The sequence below is a fragment of the Prenolepis imparis genome, unplaced genomic scaffold (assembly GCF_030444845.1).
Source record: "Prenolepis imparis isolate NDT839.2.m4 unplaced genomic scaffold, iyPreImpa1.0 SCAF_8, whole genome shotgun sequence".
Taxonomy (NCBI): Eukaryota; Metazoa; Arthropoda; class Insecta; order Hymenoptera; family Formicidae; genus Prenolepis; species Prenolepis imparis.
Window position 1 is genome coordinate 5235534 of NW_028141166.1, and position 21083 is coordinate 5256616.

At 34.3% G+C, this 21083-nt stretch overlaps 1 protein-coding gene across 16 annotated transcripts in view; it reads right to left on the reverse strand.

Annotated features, from left to right (window-relative positions):
• Window positions 1-1994: 1994 nt before the first annotated feature.
• The window catches only part of Ca-beta (Calcium channel protein beta subunit), an 89406-nt gene continuing 70317 nt past the window's right edge, over window positions 1995-21083 (reverse strand). For 5 of the 16 annotated variants that reach the window (XM_083044217.1, XM_083044216.1, XM_083044220.1 and 2 more), the window contains 9 exons: window positions 16821-16937; window positions 14439-14558; window positions 14152-14362; window positions 13289-13386; window positions 11563-11699; window positions 11267-11432; window positions 10789-11158; window positions 9548-9580; window positions 1995-2310 (listed from right to left, as the gene is read on the reverse strand). In XM_083044217.1, the coding sequence (XP_082900343.1) occupies window positions 2129-2310; window positions 9548-9580; window positions 10789-11158; window positions 11267-11432; window positions 11563-11699; window positions 13289-13386; window positions 14152-14362; window positions 14439-14558; window positions 16821-16937 (1434 nt within the window). In that variant the 3' untranslated portion in view covers window positions 1995-2128. Of the gene's footprint in view, window positions 2311-7682; window positions 8014-8724; window positions 8808-9547; window positions 9581-10788; window positions 11159-11266; window positions 11433-11562; window positions 11700-13288; window positions 13387-14151; window positions 14363-14438; window positions 14559-16820; window positions 16938-20077; window positions 20576-21083 lie in introns of all 16 variants that reach the window. The other 11 variants (XM_083044219.1, XM_083044222.1, XM_083044218.1 and 8 more) reach the window with 9 other exon arrangements.

Sequence of the window (21083 nt, forward strand, 5' to 3'; positions counted from 1 at the left end):
AGTTCTTTTTTTTTTTTTTTTTTCTCGATCACAAGGAGTATTCAGTTCTGCGTCGATCGTCGATCGCTATAATTCGACATTAAAGATTCGATTATGGGGCCCGGGAGAAGTCGGTGCAGGGATTTAAGGCCCCAGGGCTCATCTTCACTCTCTTTCAAGTGCACTTTCTGTCTTGGTCTCCTCGTCCCACGCGATTATCTCGCGCGTCTACTAGTGTTGTTGAGCTGATTCCGCGAATGGAATTTTGTCCTGCGTGTACTCTCTGCGATGGACAAGGACACTGGAAGATTATTTCGATTCGACTAGGACTCCTGTTAATATAGGAAGATCGTTCGGCTGAAAACGATCGTCGTTAAAATACTTCGAACTCTTAATTAAGCATTCGCGATCAATTTTTCTGACAATTGAAAGAAGCGCGTGCAGATATCGAGAGAAAAAGTCCATCTTCTTATTGCAATAATAATTTTGGAATTTGATAAACGATTTGTGTCCAAAAGTAGAATTCACGAACATCAAAGAGATGAGTACAGATGAGTCAAAATGTACGTATGATATCGATTGGAACAATAATAATTAATGGATTTCAATAAATTTCAATAATTAGTTTAGTGTATATAGAGAATATCGTAAGATTGTTCGGATAATTTTTCGTATCACTTTTCGCTACAGTATATTTGTTCAATAATTATATATTCGAAAGTAAGTTTTGCAATATTTTTCGCGTGAAAAATGTATACAGAGTCGATTTGATTGTGCGAACGAGGAGTGTCGGATGTACGTCAAATATATGTATATGTATATATTTTTTTAAAGAATTATTTCACAACGCGTGTCATGTGCTGTCTTCGTGTAAAGTGGCATAAAAGATGTCCCGAGAGAAGATGCCACGCGCATCTCGTCATGATCAGCAGTTTACGGGTGAGTGATTGACACATTTGGCATAGTACGTTATGTAATCGTTATGGGATGTGGACGATTGACATGTAATGTCACTCTCTCTACGTAATACAGCAGAGCTCTTAAGCATACACGTCATCGGACAAGTACATTTCGATGATGCTTGTGCGTGTAGATATAAGTTCGGTAATTGGTATTTATGGTCAATGATATAGCGTAACTCTCCAATCTCTCGCGCGGATGACATCGCTGTAGAGATCGAATACGCGACATTGAAACTGGGACATTGATTGGTGAGGCAAGACGCGAATATACAAAGGTGAAAATATATGTTTCTAGATATTATGTGTACAAATTGTGGAATTAGTATCACGCTGACGAGATTTCCAGCAAGATGGGCAAGAACGGTGATATTTTAGCATTGAACAATTTGCACGTACTTTGCTCGATAAAGCGACGGAGTGAAGGTGTCTTGATAACCACACGTGCACGCTGCCGGTGACTGATAGCATATCAGAAGAAGAAGAAGAAGAAGAAGAAGACGAATAAGAAGAAGCAGAAGAAGAAAAAGTTGTCAATGCTTCAAATCGTCCTTTGCTGATTATATTAATGAAGCGTAATCATACAAGTGAGCTGAGATTGCGAAAGATATCGAAATGGTCTGGTGGTGCAAAAGAATAATAGTCACAAAGAGTTTTTTTTCGGAAGAGATAAGGATTCACGTTTCGATCGTGTCACAAAGTTCTCCAACAGTTACTGCGCAACTTCCAATTAAACAGCAATTAATATGTACTTTCTCTTGCAGCGCGAATATAAAAAATTCAAGTGCCTTCCGGGATCATATAGCGTGCACGCTGCTGGCGACTGATGGCGAGGTTCCCTAGGTTGTGAACAGGTACGCGAAGATAAATCGTCAACGGTCAAACGAGATCGTCTCGAAATGCGCCCGGATGTAGAATCAATATATATATATATATATATGGTAGCGTCTTTCAAACTCGGTCGGTGGCACGTACAATTACTCCTATTTTTTCTCTCTCTTTCATCCCCCCTTTTTCCTTAGCGCGACAGAAAACAGCCCCACTAACAGAGCGCAGCGATCTTATCGCGAGGTAGCGCACTTCCTATATAGCGTTCGGTAGCGTCGTACCGGAAGGCGAGCCCGCTACTATAGGGCGGTGGTGCGCAGATGGGGACAGCGCTGTAGCGACAGACCCCGGGGCCCCAGCTCCTAAATAGCATTAAGAGCGCGCGAGTCCTGCTGCTGGCGACGTCTCGAGGCACTACCGTAATCGACGCCGTGCTCCTCCTCACCGTAATCGTGATCCATGCGATCGCCCCGATCGCGATCCATCCGCTCCAGCCGCGATCTTCTTGTCCCGCCGCTGACATCTCCGGCACCGTAACTGGCTCCTGAATTAAATAAAGAAAAAAAAGATTAAAGCTGCTGTGATTGATTTAAAATCGTATCAAAATGCTCAAGCAGTTCCTGATCTTTTATAGACTTTGTATTTTCAGTATCTAATTTTGTTCTTGATAAATCCAGATAGCAAATTGTAGAGAAGCGGCAACTCCACATTCACTCCATGACGTGGAGAACAATATAATTTATATATTTACACAATAATATAATTTATCAATTTTTAGATATCAATCTATCAAAAGTGAAACACCATACTAACTCTCAATTATTGCCCAATAAATGAAATCTAAAATCTGAATTATCAATGATTAATTATTGCTCTTATAAGCGGATGTATCTCGAGCAATTATTGCTTCATAACATAAAGTAATTTTTTTTCTCAAATATATATGAATTATTGTACTTGTTAAATTGTCAATTGTACATACAATTATAAACCCTTTCAATAAAAAAAAAAAAAGAAAATGCAGAAACAAATATAACAAAATGTTTCTAGAACAAAACGATTCTTTCATTAAAATTGAAAAAAATATCATTACTGTTATATTATAAAATAAAAATTCTATAGTACTAATCTATGTAAATGTTAATACATTTTATAAAAAGAACATATATATATATATATTTGTTTCTCCATTTAAAATATTATAATTAATACAGAATTGAAATATTTTAATATCAAATTGCATATCTATTATAAAGTTACAATTGATTTAACGATTTCAATTAAAAACATTAAACTCAATTGATATAAAATTTGGCAATAATTAAGAACATTTATGGTCAATATGAGATCGATCTAAAATTGTTTTATTTTACGGACATACTTAGACCAATAATTTAACAATATTCTCAATTAACGAGTTTTGCAGGAATTTTAGAGATATTTTGCTATCTGGGAAGTTATCAGTATTTTATTGAATAAAGGAACGAAATTTAAAAACACAGATATCTTTGTGACTTATTCATATAATAAAAGAGGAATGTGTCTTAAAGAATTTTTTGTCATTTGTTTTGGAGTAAAATGGAATTTGTCATATCGAGAAATAATTGATATTGTATAATTTCATTGCCAAGAAGCTATATGCCACATCGTTTAAAACTCTCTACTCTATGGAAAAAGAACGCCACTCGAAGGTAATTTATTAATTGTGAGTTGCACTAGGGATCTCAGATCATTCCAGCCAATTCATTCCAACATTCCACGTTACCTAATCCATGCAAGCTCTAAGCAAAAAAGAAAAAAATTAAATTAAAAAACGAGATAAACGTCGCAAAGACTCCGACGTTCGAAACTATCAGGTGCGCAGGGGTGCGCAGAAATCGAGAAGTAGAAGAGTGTATACTCGTCGTAACGATTGATGCAACAACTTGGACATGAATCCTGCGAGATGATCCGCGACGAGAATAAGGAAAACCCTTCATTACTTCGAACAACTTCTGCCCTCTCGACTCACGCGGCTCATGTCGTTAATTTTTCTCTCTATCGTTAGGTAATCTCTATTCTATAATTCTATTCTACGTGAAGGGTTGGTGAAGGGCTTGCGAAACATATTAAAAAGTAAAACAGGAAGGTTTGACAGAAATAACGACTGAACTTCTAATTGCGACATGTTTTAGAATTTTCAACGTAATTAAAATAATGAAGAAGAAAATGATGTTATTCTATTCTATATTCAATTTTTTAATAATTATTAATTTTTATTTTAGAATAAAATATGTAAGATATATCAAAGTCAAGTTTTTCATAATATAAGAATTAAAACGATCTTAACTAAGTAATAGAAATGTAAAATAATTAATGGTTTTACAAGATTTAAATTTTACGCATAAAAATAAAATTATTTATAAATAATATATACATATATACACTGACGGATCCTGACTGGGGGTTAAACCCCCCCCCCCCTTGCAAATTAAAAGAAACAGTTTTGCTGAATTTGTTTAAAAAATATAAATAAAGAAAAACAAACATTAAAGAGCTATCGACGTCAGGATCCGCTAGTGTTTATATATAAGTATAAGATACACTGTAAATTATACTCATTACGCATTCAAGGAGTTAAGTATAGATTTAAGTCAGACATAGGACGAAATGATGAGATAATTTCATTGCACGAAAATAATTAGATGAAATTCTTTATATCTATATAATATAATATATATAATATATATTATATCTATATAATATATATTATATTTATATAATATATATTACATAGATATAAAGAATTTCGCCTAATTATTCTTGTGCAACGAAATTATCTCATCCTATGTCTGACTTAATCTATACTTAATTCCTTGAATGCGTAATAAGTAAAATTTCCAATGTATCTTACACATACATATTGTATATATTATATATTATATATATATATATATATATATATATATAAAGAATTTCGCTTAATTATTTTCGTGCATGAAATTATCTCATCATTTCATCCTATGTCTGACTTAATCTACACTTAACTCCTTGAATGCGTAATGAGTATAATTTCCAGTGTATCTCTTATACATACATATTGTATATATTATATATATATATATAAATAATTTCGCCTAATTACTTTCGTGCATGAAATTATCTCATCATTTCATTCTATGTCTGACTTAATCTACACTTAATTCCTTGAATGCGTAATGAGTATAATTTACAGTGTATCTTATACTTATATATATATATTTTATATATATATTTTATATATATATATTATATATATATATAAAAATATAAGATACACTGGAAATTATACACATTACGCATTCAAGGAGTTAAGTCTAGATTAAGTCAGACATAGGACGAATAATGAGATAATTTCATTGCACGAAAATAATTACGCGGAATTCTTTATATCTATATATATATATATATATATATATATATATAAGTATAAGATATACTGGAAATTATACTCATTACGCATTCAAGGAGTTAAGTCTAGATTAAGTCAGACATAGGACGAAATAAAGAGATAATTTCGTTGCATGAAAATAATTAGGCGAGAAATTCTTTATATCTATATATATATATATATATACATTGGCGGATCGGGGTTAACCCCCCCCCCTTACAAATAAAAAAAAACAGTTTTGCTGAATTTGTTTAAAAAATATAAATAAAGAAAAACAAACATTAAAGAGCTATCGACGTCAGGATCCGCTAGTGTATATATATAAGATACACTGTAAATTATACTCATTACGCATTCAAGGAGTTAAGTATAGATTTAAGTCAGACATAGGACGAAATGATGAGATAATTTCATTGCACGAAAATAATTAGATGAAATTCTTTATATCTATATAATATATATTACATAGATATAAAGAATTTCGCCTAATTATTCTCGTGCAACGAAATTATCTCATCATTTCATCCTATGTCTGACTTAATCTAAACTTAATTCCTTGAATGCGTAATAAGTAAAATTTCCAATGTATCTTACACATACATGTTGTATATATTATATATTATATATATATATAAAGAATTTCGCTTAATTATTTTCGTGCATGAAATTATCTCATCATTTCATCCTATGTCTGACTTAATCTATACTTAATTCCTTGAATGCGTAATGAGTATAATTTCCAGTGTATCTTATACATACATATTGTATGTATTATATAGATATAAAGAATTTCGCTTAATTATTTTCATGCAACGAAATTATCTCATTATTACGTCCTATGTCTGACTTAATCTACACTTAACTCCTTGAATGCGTAATGAGTATAATTTCCAGTGTATCTTATACATACATATTGTATATATTATATATATATATATATATATATATATATATATATACATAATTTCGCCTAATTACTTTCGTGCATGAAATTATCTCATCATTTCATTCTATGTCTGACTTAATCTACACTTAACTCCTTGAATGCGTAATGAGTATAATTTACAGTGTATTACAGTCTTATACTTATATATATATATTTTATATATATATTTTATATATATATATTATATATATATATATAAAAGTATAAGATACACTGGAAATTATACTCATTACGCATTCAAGGAGTTAAGTCTAGATTAAGTCAGACATAGGACGAAATAATGAGATAATTTCGTTGCACAAAAATAATTACGCGGAATTCTTTATATATATATATATATCTCTCTCTCTCTCTCTCTCTCTCTCTCTATATATATATATATATATATATATATATATATATATAAAAGTATAAGATACACTGGAAATTATACTCATTACGCATTCAAGGAGTTAAGTCTAGATTAAGTCAGACATAGGACAAAATAATGAGATAATTTCGTTGCACAAAAATAATTAGGCAAAGTTCTTTATATCTATATAATATATACAATATATATGTATAAGATACACTGGAAATTATACTCATTACGCATTCAAGGAGTTAAGTATAGATTAAGTCAGACATAGGACGAAATGATGAGATAATTTCGTTGCATGAAAATAATTAGGCGAGAAATTATTTATATCTATATAATATATATATATATATATATATATATATATATACACACTGGCGGATCGGGGTTAACCCCCCTCCCCCCCCTTACAAATTAAAAGAAACAGTTTTGCTGAATTTCTTTAAAAAATATAAATAAAGAAAAACAAACATTAAAGAACTATCAACGTCGTTGATCCTGGAATAAAAGCTAATCATGAAACCAAAAATATTAAATAAAATAATTTTGCAAACCCCCCCCCCCCGCCCCATTTATCGACGTCAGGATCCGCTAGTGCATATATATATATATATAATAATATACTATATATACATATTTTTTTTTAAATTCAAAAAGAAAATATTGAGTAATATGCATTTAAATGATAATTAGATTGTAAGTAGAAGTTCAACCGAAATAAAATTGTAGGTATTGGAATAAAGAAATTGTTACCAAAAAATGGAATTGAATAGCAGTGGCGTAATTGCGCCAATAAATATTTGCAGCAAATAATCAACTAATCAAAAATAAAAATCTTTAAAATTCTTGAAAAGCAGATTATATTTTTTAAATTTTTTTGCAATATGTATAATTGTAAAAAAAAAAGGTTGCGTAAATCTGTAACTGGCCATATTCTTATGACCTTGCATGTGGAAATAAATTTTCAAGTGAAGCAGGTGCGCATAGGATGAGACTCATGTAATAAATAATTTTCAAAGTGTTTTATATTCTGGAAAGTCCTCGATTGTTCTCTGCATGGCGAACTTACAGTTACCCCACTGCGTACAAAGGGATATAAAGTGATGGAGGGAAACGTAAATCATTTTCTCTGCTCGAGAGAGATAAAAATCGGGTCGGTTCCGTGTTTCCGGGCCCATGCACCAATAACCCATCTGTACTTACTACGCGCGCCCTCAAAAAGGTATCCCTATATTACACAGTCTCTAATTCTCTCGATCGCATCCACGTCCCGGAATTGAAATATTCACCGGCCGGATGGCGTGTGTAAAACTCTCTCTCTCTCTCGGCCGCCTTTTATGCCGCCGATAAAAATTGCATCCGCGCGATGCGATGAAAGGAGGAAGTGGAGAAGCGACCGCACAACAATAGAGGTACGTTCCGCGTATTCGGACCTTCTCTTAACTCGACTCTTTCGTCTTGGTCTCTTGGTCACCACGACCATAGCTGTGCTGGCTCTGTTTTCGGATGATTCCCGTGGCAGCCACCGCCTCTACTTTTACACGTAAACAAAGAGAACATCGGAGTCAGAGCTCGTTGCTGATAATAACATGGGCCTGATGATAAAATCTACGCACGTTCTCGCAGATAGAACAATTCTCGCAGATTTTTTTTTTTTTTTTTTTTGACACATTGATCTTTATGTTACTGCAATGTAGAGAATTTAGAAATTGATGCTGATATATATCATTGCGAAGGGGAGATAAATAAGAGAGAATTTTTACAAATGGAGTGTATAGCTATCGTTTGGTTTTCTGCCACGCGCAATCGCGCAATATAGCTTTGGCGTTAATTTGACGTAGCTTGAAAGCACGTGGATTTTGCAACTTCTTTCGAGCATTCGTTATTTATGGGAAATACGAAGAATGGGAGTTTTTAAAAATAGAAAATTTACGAGCGTAGAATTTAATATTGTGTGCAAAAAATTGTAATATTTTCTTTTTAATTATATTAACATTATAATGGAACTTATTGATTTTTCCAAATCATAAAAAAATTAATTTCTAATTGATAATAAATTAGATTACAGCGTATACGAAATAAGTTGCAATTAAAAATGATATTAAGATAAGCATATGTATTTGAAAATATTATTAAATATATTAAATATTATGAGAAAATAGAAATTTTCTGATGACTGTACGAAAAAAGGATTAGGGGAGCGATTGCACAAATAAAAACGAAATGTAGAATTGTTCGCACTAACAGGGAGATAGATAATTCGCGCCCGGTCTTACTGCATTGGATACAAGCTTGTGTCAATCCGTACGTTCGATCCGTACATTGCCGCTGAAAATAAATATAATGTCAGGATGAGGATATCAATTCGATGATAAGCGAATATGCGATAAATGCGGAGGAAACTTTAACTGTCACTCAGTTACCTTTTTTAACAGAATGAGATGGAATACGAAGAGAGAAGACTATTAGATAATATCCTGTTACCGATAAAAAGATCTTTGATTCATAAATTAATGCATAATAAATACATAAATTCATAAAATAAAATTATAAATAACATTAAAATTTCTCCACATATCAGCATATCTAACAGATTTTACATAATTATAACTGCAGAAAATGCGCATTACTGTTCAAGTACTATTATATAATAAACGAATAATTAATTCTCTTCTATATATAATTAAGAGAAATTGATAAAGATAATAATATGTAACAGAAAAACATTATATAACTTTTTTACTACAACAATCGGAAACATTGATATAACAACTGTTTAAGAAAAGTTGCTATACTTTGTATGTAAAATAGCATGCAACAGTAAGATAATAGAAATTCCTGAATATGTAATATTGAGAAAGTATATAAAGATATGTATAGATCTTGACAGGATGCATCGCCTAGCTATCTTTAGCAAATCTTTGAAGATGGGACTCTATTTTCTATTAAGACGAATCCATATCATCTGCATGCAATTAACGAGATTTGCTAGATAAAGATAGAAACAAGAGATAGGTACAAAAGGATGCGTATGCAGAGATACATGCTCGAGGAAAATATTGGATTACCTCTTCGATGATAATAAGGCTCATGAGGGGCACCTGAGAGGACAAGAAGAAAGTACCGAGTGTTAGTGGCGAAATTGGGTCTCGTTAAATTTTTGAGTAGGGCTAGAATGTACGAGCGAGAGTCTGGATACTGGAAAAGGATATCACGAGAAGCATTCAAGACGAAAAAAAAGACGGCTCACTCTATATTAAATATTATTTGAATAAATAATAAAAAATTATTAATGTCTTCAAAATGATTTTCTCCGAGTAACATAATGAATAATTTCCACGAAGTCAGTATTTCGATCATCAGACAGCTTTGTGCATTGCCAAATATGTTCATAGAGGAGCCCGATTTCCGGTCGGCGGTGCCAAAGACGTCAATCAACGTATTATAGCGTTGATTTGCGCTATGTGTCACTGCCAAAAGCGTCGGCTTTACATTGTTTCCTGCGTGCATCTAGACAATCTTGGATGACTTCCACAGAACTATTACCGAATGACCGAAGTATTGGCTTTCGAGGAAATATCTGCGCGTATATGCTATTTAAAATCTTTCTACCATCTTAAGATCCGTTCGAAAGAAGAAAAATAACTTCGATCGGTTTAAAATTTTCTGTCATCATTTTGTGAGATGCAAATATTTCGCTATGGCTTTCATAATTTAAGGCTCTTGGTTCCTCGCTGACTATGTGTGAATTGTGACGTCAGAGGCGAGAAAACACACGCTAAAAGATCTTAGATGTCATTTCGAAATAAAAATATATTTCGATGAAACAGCACTTCAGATGACTTTAGTACACTCTTAAAATATCTCGAAAACTATCCTTTTTCCTTTTTAATCAATCAACAGCTGTAAAATGACTGTAATATGAACCCCAGTCTGTCTGGTCTTTGCACATGCGCGATCATTCCGTGTATGACAAAGTCTGATATCACGATCATTTTACGATTTTTGATTGACTGTCAATGGAAAAGAATAGTTTTCCGAGATATTTTAAAAGTGTGCTAAAGCCATCTGAAGTAGTGTCTCATCAAAACATCTTTTCATTTAAAAATGGCATCTAAGAATTTTCAGCGTGTGCTTTCTCACCTCTGACGTCACAATCTAACATGGCCGCGGCGAGGATCCAGGAGCCTTAAGTTAATTGTGAATCGTAGACTGAAATAATTTCATTTAATTAAGATATTTGAGATATTTAAATTTAAAAAACTAAAACTGATTCTTCGTCTGATCTTTTATGAAAGAATCGTGATACCTGATGGCACGCGTTGCGTATATGTGTCTGTCGGTGCATCAGGTGCAGGCACGGCGCGTGGAACCGAGGTAAAATCCGGCGGATGCGTCGCCCTCCAATATGCTTCCAGATACTCGGCCACGTGTTCGCACGCCTCCTCCAATTGATTTTCATCCAGGATGACGTCGAACATCTCTGGCGGACATTGCGCCAGTTTCTCCGCGGCCACCATCTGCACATTGAGGTGACGTATCTGCGACTTCCCTCGGGTCTTAATCAGCCTCTGCAGAACTTTCGGCGAAGAGATCTTTAGGTAGACAATTGTGGGCGCCAGACTGGTCTTCGCCAACTGCGATGGGTGATTTATGGTATCGCAGTCCAAAACAACTAACTGGAATTGCAAAAACTCGATCAATAAATTTATTCGAAACGGATTAATTTTATTATATATTTGAAAATATATTGTAATATATAATTGTACTTTTGAAAATTTTTTTACCTGCAGAGTTCTAGCAAGTTCGAAGATCCTCTCGATCTCTTGCTGAACTTCCGCTAAGCAGCTGCTCCTGCTGGTTGATCGTTCCATGATTGCTCTTTTAGTTGGATTGTTCAGCAAGGATCTTTTCGCTAACGAAATATCTGCCATTACCCTCGTAATAATAATTCTGTAAAAAAAAAGAATTAGCTTGTTAGAACCAACAGCTATCCATTTTTTCTTGCTATGAGAAAAAATACGAGAGAAAGAATCAGTTTATTTGCGATTAATAGAGATGAGGCTAAAGAATCGAGACAGACCTGCCTTCGAAGCGATGTTTGAGGAAATCGAAGAGTGCCTTCTGCATCATATCTGTCACTTGGTAACCCTTGAGCGACGGCCCGACCAGTACCACGGGCCTCATGGATGGTACCACGTCGTAGGGGGTCGTCGTTTCCTGAAAATCCGAGTAAACTATCAGTCCGGACCAATCGAGACGAGCCCCGTTCGCCAATATCGGCCCCAGGATAGTCTCACTTACGTAGGACTGCGTGTGAGCACGGTATGCAACATTGAAACATTGAAATCAGTTAATGGTCATGTCGATTTGACACATGCGACCTCCTGCACGGCCAAAGTCCTTCCTTGAATGCCCGCCTACGGGGATATCCTCTTCGAGCACCGAAGGTGTACTTTGGCCAAGCAGTATGTTAGTAACTACTATATCGAACTAAGGTATTAACGGCCTCCTAATCGCATTGGCTAAATTCTACCCTACGGCGGTGAACAATTTTCATCACGTGATGCGCGGCTCCGGACAGAGATGATCGTTGGACGAACGCTGTACGCGTGGCGAAAAAAGTTGATTAACACTCTCTTAAACGGAATCGTTGTATAAGTGATTTCAATTATAAATAAAGCACTGCAAAAATCTCACTGAGAAGAATTAGTGCTAACATCTAATTTTTCAGTAAAATCTCTCTTTTATTGCAATAAAACAAGACGGAAGAGGAAATTGTGAATGTTTTCACTGAAGATCAGTAAAAAAAATATTAATTTTTGGTAAAATCTTCTTATTACTTTAAGTGATATTTTTACTCATTCAGTTTAAAAGAGTAGAGTGTTAAAATGCATATGATAGAGTATTTACCAGTCGTTTTCAAGTTGTCTGCATTAAATATTATGCGTATCGACACAATATGTGATGTATGTTGTGAAGAACATGTGTGTTTCAAATTATATTTAGAAAATACTAATCTAAAATAATTTAATGTACATAATAAAACTTTATATACCAACAATAAATGATTTAGATATAATGCTATAAAAAGATTAATCGCGCTGAAAACACTTCAACGCTATTTTTAGAACTGAGTGCATGAATTTCAAAATGTAATTGCAAACATATGCTCATAAATACCTACATAAAATTGCGCATTTATATTTGAGAGAGCGTCGACTGGTAAATTTATTATCTTATTTTTAAGACATCCTTTATATGATAGTACACAAAAACGTTAAACTTCAAATCTATCTGCATCAATGAAATTTAATGTTTCTTAGATCTCTAATATGACAATTTTTGCTAAAAAATAAATATCTAACAATGTTATAAAACAAACTAGCGATAGAACGTTTTGACATGGACAGAGTAGCAAAATCGAGCAATTAGATAGAAATATTAGCTAGGATCATTTGTACGCCTAAGTGTGAGAGAAACTGATGCATCGTGCGTGTCTATATAGGTGCAGCTGTTCTTCTTTATTGTGTAAAAAAAAAGGTGTTAAATAAAAGAAGAATTAAATAAACTATTCTAAAGCAGTAATCAATGTCGGAGCGAACAAACCTAAGGTCGTCGAATATTTTCAGATTTTCTAACATCACAGTGTGATATCCATATTATTACGCATGATGCATCGTTGAACACACGACGTCAGTGTGCGTATAGCATTTTAAGCTAAGTGTAAAAGCTCAAGAAGCAGCAAGATATGTGCATAGTGCGTTAGATAAGATTTCGACAGTGTCTGATCCGCCGAATATGTTTACCGGCTTCTTGAAGAAGTTCTTCCGCTTCTCCTTAGCAGGCGGGGTCGTCAGGGTCGCCTTGCCGGGTCGTACGTTCCCGACACTGTCGCTGTCGTCACCTGTCAAAGGAATACGGTTCACGGTTATTCGAAATCTCATTTGATTCTCGTGCGAACGGCCGAGTCCCTCTTTCTCTCAAAAAAGCTATCAAGAAGCATTCAACTGATGTGATGCAGCCTAGATATATAATTCGCTAATTTATGCTCTTGCTCTGTGTTTCTGCTCATAGCAGCGGCTATCAAAGATCAGCGGCTAGCTACAGCAGGTACTAATAAGAATCGCAGGTGTGCTGAGATGAGTGGCACGAATACAGCGACTTACCTTAATGATTTTAGCAACGTAATGAAAGCTAACTAGGGCGTGTATATATATAATGAAGAGGAAGCAGTGAGCAATCTCTTCCGCGAGAGAGCAGAAATGAAGAAGCTCGCATCTCCGCGTAAATCGCAAGGAAGGAAGAGAGATGTTATTTAGCATCGAGATCCGACTGAATTGCAACCATAATCAAAGAAATTCTACACGTTTGATTACATTCGCTTGCGGTCTACGCAGGAATTGCTTCGATTAAAAAATGTTTCGGGGCGATATAAGCGCTGAAAGCTGGTGTTTGCGTATCTGAAGTAGTGGGATACTTAGAATTTTTCAAGCGAACGTTATTCGTCACGTTTTATTTTTACGACACCGGCCTGTAGGCAATAATCCGTCCGCCTGTAATAGACTGTCGAGGATCAAAGTCTTCCCGAACAGGTACATCTCGAATTGAGTACACATCGTGAATTTGGGGGGGGGGGGCGGGGGAAAGAAAGAAGGACGTGCTAGGATACCTGGCGTAGGTGGTGTGGAACCACGTGAGGGCATACCACTCTCGCCAAGGTTCCCCGAAGACCCTCCTCGCGTCGAGTACAGGCCTTTCGTGCCACGCGCTGCGCTCGCCTGTAACCTTAAGGCCTCCAGCTTCACCGGCGACGGGATGAAACCCACGTCGCAGTTCTCTTTCACGAGCCTGCCAATCCACCAGTTGTTGTCGTACTTCTCCTGGAAGAAGCCGCGGTTTGTGAGCAAGGAGGATTTCACTCTGTAAATCTGAGAGAGCATATATACACCCATATACCTTGATGTGAAGGAAGTCGCGGACGTCAAAGCTGACGGCGGAGCCGTGGACGGGTGAATCATCGTCGACGGATCCATCATAGCTGACGTTGGTCCGCACCGCAAACGCTACCGGCTTCGACTGAAACGTAAATTTCGTCAAAACCTCGTTCCACATTATAGTTTCTTAATCAATGTTGCAGTATCTCGATTTATTAACCAACAAAAAACGTACGATAAGACAGTATATTTTGTTTAAATAAATCTATTTTATTAGCGTGATTTTTTTGAAAATATTTGTTTTATAATATAACACTAGTTTATAAAAAAAAAATTTTTTTTTCATTATTTTAAATAAGACAATGTGTTTCTAATAGATTTTTGGATGCTGGAAAACGATGCCGCGAGCCAATTTTCATCAGCACGTCAGGCTTCTGAAATAGTTGATATTTAATATAAAAGAATAGCTTTTTTGCGATATTTGAGATTTTTTTTGTAAAAAAGATTAACGTTATCTGGAAATTCTGTTCAGATGATTTTTTTTTAATTTCTATATCTTACATGTTAGGAAGGATTTAAATACAGAGTTTTGCTGAGATAACAAAATATTCCACCTATAATAATAAAGTCATATAATTATATGATGAAGTCCTATAATTATATAATTATAATACTCATAATTTGTAGTTTAAGGCCATCGATACACATACAAGTGTAACTTATCGTGATAAATTCCACTGAATTTTTTTTATATACAGGATATCTTTATATATAAGATGTCTCATTTTAATTGCCCACCTTGAATTTTTGAAACAAATGCATTTTCGGAAAAAATGTTCCAGACAAAAGTTGATCTAAAGGGGGACCAATAAAATCTGGTAAAATTAATTTTGAAAAAAATACTTTTTTCCTCAGGAGCATCTTCATATGAGAAGTAATTCCGAGTTTTAATCTTTCATAGCATGACTAAAAAGTAAGATATTAAAATAAAAAAAATGCATTTTATGCATTTAGGAGATGAACAATACATTCATGATATTTGATCAGACTTTTCAGATAACGTTAACCTTTTTTTACAAAGAAATCTAAAAAAAACCATGTTTTGCACATTAAATTTTATTTTGGGAATCTGACGTGCTAGTGAAAAGCTTTAGCACTCAAAAATCTATAAGAAACACTTTGTCTGTGGTTTAAAATAATTTATAATTGTAAACTAATGCAATCCATCTACGATTGCTCTGTGGTGGACTGAAGAAAGCTCGGGCTATGATTATCAACTTGGATGGCAAATAACGCGGTGTCGTCGCGTACCACCGCGTTTAGTTACGTATCATCGCCCCCTCTCCTGTGTTATCGACTTTTCTATCAGGTCACACAATGCACCTTCTATATCGCGACGAGTGTACACAAACACGGAGTTAGTTATATCGCTCGGTATGGAGTGAAAAATAAAAGCCCCCTCCGACCACATTGTCGCGTCGCGTCGCCGAGCTTCACGGCCGATCGACATATTGTCAGCTTATGCGTATTGCCAGTGACAACGCGTCGTCTCTTCGATATAAAGAATAAAAGACTATTACGGCGATGCGCGAAGAGAGCTTTTCATTTTTATTGCGACGAACTATCTCTCGAAGGTCGTCTCCCGCCAATCAATATCCGTTCACCGCTAAGCCGAAGAAGACTGAGTCGATCGGATCCTCCGTATTTGACATCGCTGTATTTTCTAACTGTTATATTTGCGTTTGCCATTTCATTCTGATATACAAATATAAAGCGTATAAAAAATAATCAACGCAAAAAGGTTGCATTCTTCATACTTTGTAATTAAATATAGATTAAAAGATTACTTTTTGGTAAGATAAAAAAATATTCATGATTATTTCATATTATTCTCTATTGTGTTTCTGTGAAAATTTATATAATTATAAATTTTATAATTTACTTCAAAAAATTGAAAATTAGTAGAAGCATTTCGACAAATATTTTCCACGCATGTTTTTGTCAAAAAATATTTCTCGCATGATTCTCAGATCGGATCTTATATATTTCCATAAATTTTTCTTCGCGATTCAGAGTATAAGCGTGAAAAGAAGTTCCGCGAAACCATCTGATTGGTCTTCACCGCGAGCTATGTTTTTATTCCATATTTTCTCATTTCCCGACACTGCGTTCCGTTGCAGACGCATTCCCGACTTCAGTCGCTTTTCATGCAAATTCTCAATGTTGATGAACGCCTCGATGAAATACGGCGGGTGATAAGATACGCCCGTATTCGATCGATACGCGATGATCGAGCGCGCGAGAATTTCCAGAGTGAGGAAGAGCGGAAAGAGAGAAATAAACCGGCACGTACAGCTGTAAACGAACGAGGCAAACTGGAGCACGCGGAGGATCAATGACTTACTCTGGCTTTTTCGAGCTGATTGAGGGCCTGCCTCTCCTTCTCGCGCCGTATGGTTTCCTTCTCTTCGTCCAGCGAGAGATCCGAGCTCGGCTGCGAGTAGTTCGAGTCCGCCGAGCCCTAAAATCGGACAAGTTCTTCGTCAGATCTCTGTGTAATCTCTGTGTAATCTCGCAGAGGAAGCATGGAAAAATTTCATGTTTACTTACTTTTAAGTATTAATTAAATAACTCTTTTTCTATTTTACATTTATGGCGAGTTATTAATTTTTAGCAAAAATATGACATTTTAAATTTCTTATCAATAGCCTTTCACGTGCATTTTGAATTTTTTTGGTCGAGACTTAGATAATGTTATGCAAGGAATGATGCAAGTTTTATATAAGATATTGTAGATACATTCCTTGCGCATATTTTATCGCAATATTTCATGAAATCGCGTCCTTCGGATTACAGCAAAAATATGTTAACATTAAAACATCGCCTACAAATATTTTCTCTATAAATATTTAAAGTAAAGCTTAACCCCTTGAATTCTGTGTATATTTAAGCAACATGTATTTATTCTGCGTAGCCATGTAACGCTAACTGTGACTTTGTCCGCAAGACCGTGAATGATAAAGTGCCCTACGACGCAGTTCATTATGTCTATCACGCCCTATAAGCATTGACGTAGATTACCTCGTAACAAAGGAAAGCGGTCTAGCAAGCGTTAATTAGTTCCTGTTAAAATTAAATGAATCGATCGAGTACAGGAAAGGAGACCTACCATATTCGATATTCGTTATTGTAAACAAGAAATTGAGGCCAGCATAAATTTTGATCAATGTGTTAATGGGACCCAGCGAACATGGAATGTTAGCGATTTTATATATTATATAATATATTAGCTTGAGTAATAGATAGAGATTAGTGTTATGAGTCTTCGGAGTATTCAAGTGCTAAACTTACTTATATTTATTACAAATTCATATATTGGATACGAGAATTTTATTAGAGTTATAAATATTACTTGAAGAGAAGCATCTTTCCATATGTCTATTAGACTCGTCTTTCCGTAATAATGAATAAATTATATGCTTCAATTAACGCAGTTGTTGGGGCATATTTTCTAAATTAATCTCTTTTATATAAAGTTATATTTATTTTAATAAATACTTATTGTTTTAGAATAAAAATAGTAATAAATACATTAAAAAAAATTTTTTTTAATAAATATTTGTTTGATGGAAGTTTTGTATGCTTAAAACAGAATTTTAGTATATTATAAGAAAGATTTTATTTTAGTATATTATAAGAAAGATTTTATTCAAAAACAGTAAAGATAAACTCTGCTTCTATTTTCAGATTCAATTTGAAATTACAATTACAATTCTCTCATGTTAATAATATTATCATATTTATGTTGCAATTTTATTTTTATCTTATAATATATCTTAATATGATATTATTTCTTGTTCAATCGTTCAAGATTAATCGCAACCACGATTGCTTTGCATTAATAAAGAACTGAAGTCATCGAAACTGTTTTCAATATATCATCGGTATCGTCCTCCCCTTAAAAAAGCTTGTTGAAGAAGAAATTAATTTACGAGCTAAATTAACCCTTTACTTGTAATATTACCCAAGTCTCTCTCTTTATAAATATTTTATTATATATTCTTTATAAATACATATATGCCTACGATACGTCTATCTTGAGTTTCCTGCAATTTTCATGATAAAAACAAGAGAAAAGATAGAATAGATCGAGTCAAGAAGTGTACAATAATGTTCTAAAAAGATATTACTTATAAATGATCTGAAAAAAATACTATTGCTTCTACCTCATTTTTTCTGAAAGTCTCCTATTATTATCCTGTAAATTGCAAAGTAATCGTAAAGATAGATACGTATGCATTTATATATTTATAGAAAACATTCATATGTATACATGTATATTTCTGATTTAACATTGAACTCGCATCGATAACATTTAGCGACTTAGAGAACCACTTAGTATTTTGTTTTTAAAAAAATTTTTATATTGCTACATTTTTATAATTAAAAAATAGTTATCAGAAGAGTTTGTGATTAGTCACTGCTTGTCATTTTCCACGAAAAAAAGAAGCGTCAATAATATCATCTATTCATATGATTTGAGAAGGATGGTAGAATAAACACCGATTCAATAAGCAATCAAAACAATCATGTCGAATATATATATGCATTGCAATTATTTATGTAGTCGAAATAAGAATGTATGAAAAAATATTGATAAATGAATAAATTAATAATTATACTGTTAGAATCATATAGTTCAGTTAAAATTGAATTATTCCAAACATCAATTAAAATTTCAATTATTTCAAGATCAAATTGATAAATGTGTAAAATTCCATTATAATTATATATAAAATTATATATAAAAATTATAGAAGATAATTATTATATCAAAATTATATAAAATAATTATAAAGTTATATAAAAATTATATAAAATTATATATTAAAATTATATCCAATAATTGTATAAAAATATTTGTTCTTTTTTATTATGTAATTATCGATAAAACAAATTGTAAATTGTAAATTGAAATAATGTCGATTTATAGAGTGCTGAAGCGGCTTTGCGCAAAATTTCAGTATCGATGTCTCGCAAGATGTGAGAAAAGTGAGAAAAGAGTACATCAAGGACGAAAATTGCAATTTCAAGATCAATAGAGCATATCGTCCAAGCACGAGGCTCGATTTCATGCTAAAAGAAAAGTGAACTTCGATCGAGCGCGCGATTGGCGTAAATCATTGCTGCAATGATGGCACGGATAATCGCTTCTGTTTTACGCCACGTTGCTTAATACGGAGCTTAAACGATACGCCGTAGAACATCCCCTATACGTCTACGAAGCGGCGCGTCTTTGACGTGATCGAACGCTTTTCCTTGCGCCTCCTTGCTCAAAGCGCGGTCACGATATAATCAGTTTTATTTTTATATACGGAGACCTCTCTCACACATAACATGCAGACTCCCTTGACTGATGTGTTTAATTACAGTTATTTTTTGACTAGAGAACATAAAAAGACGAGCAATGCTGTAAACATATTTTTATTTATTACAGCCTTGCGAGAAGTGGACGGGGGAGAAGAAAAAAGTAACCAAGAGCGAGAAGAGGACAAAATCAAGAGAAGATTATATCGAAATTGATAATCAAATACCTTCGATGTTTCTCATGTTTGTTGAGTAAATGGAAAGTAAGGAAATTCGCGTTTTCTCTCTATATACCTGGGTGAATAGCTTGTTGTAGCCGGAATTGTGTTGATTGTACCCGATCATCGCCGGGAATCACCACCATGGATGCCAGGGCTGTTGTTCTGATGGTGTTTAATCTGCCTTCGCCCCAATTCGGGGGAGGGAGCCGAAATTTATCGGGCTAATCGAGACTCTAAAGCGCTCCTCGTTTAGTCCACGCTACCGCATGACTATTTTCACTCTCGTTAAAATGCTTTGGGTCTCTGTGTTGAACCGATATTCGAGCTTGTGCCGCTACGCCATGCTGAATGCGGCGCAGTGGCACAGGGTTTCGGAGACCTCTTTTCTCAGGCACGTCGTATCTCAAGCTTTTTTCGCTTTCGTTTGCAAGCCATCCAAACACGAAATCTTGATCTATTCCTGAGCAATCATTGTCATCCCACGATGACAGGCGCGTTTCGCGTTCATAGCGAATAATCAGATTCGATTCTGAATATTCATATTTTTAATAATAGCTCTCTCTCTCTCTTTCTGTAAGATATAATGAAATTTTGATTCAGCCTGAGAAAGTATGTCGTTGAAAAAGATGATACAATAAAAAAAGGATGAGAATAAATCATATTGGACGAACGCAGTAATTTGTCGACTTGATTGAATTAATTATTATATAAGTTTAGCATAATATTGATTTTCATGGATTAAATATCGCCATGCTATCGTAACAATAATTGTATGATGTCATAAAATTGCGATAAAAATGAAGGTGGAAAAATAAAAAGGAATTCAACGATTTTCTAAATCTGTCCGTTCCATAATTGACCTGACCAAGTTTGCTTGCGAAAGAACGTGAAGAGATTACACGAAGAAGTTAATGCCACTCCCTAAAATTGTCTGCCCCACATTGCCGAAAATGTACATGTAAGCACGAAGCATCAATAAATTATTACACCGCAACGATAAGAGATAGAGAGAGGATAAAAATATCTTATACGTCAACGTTGGTAATAATAAATAATAGATTCTATTTAGCAGTTTCTAT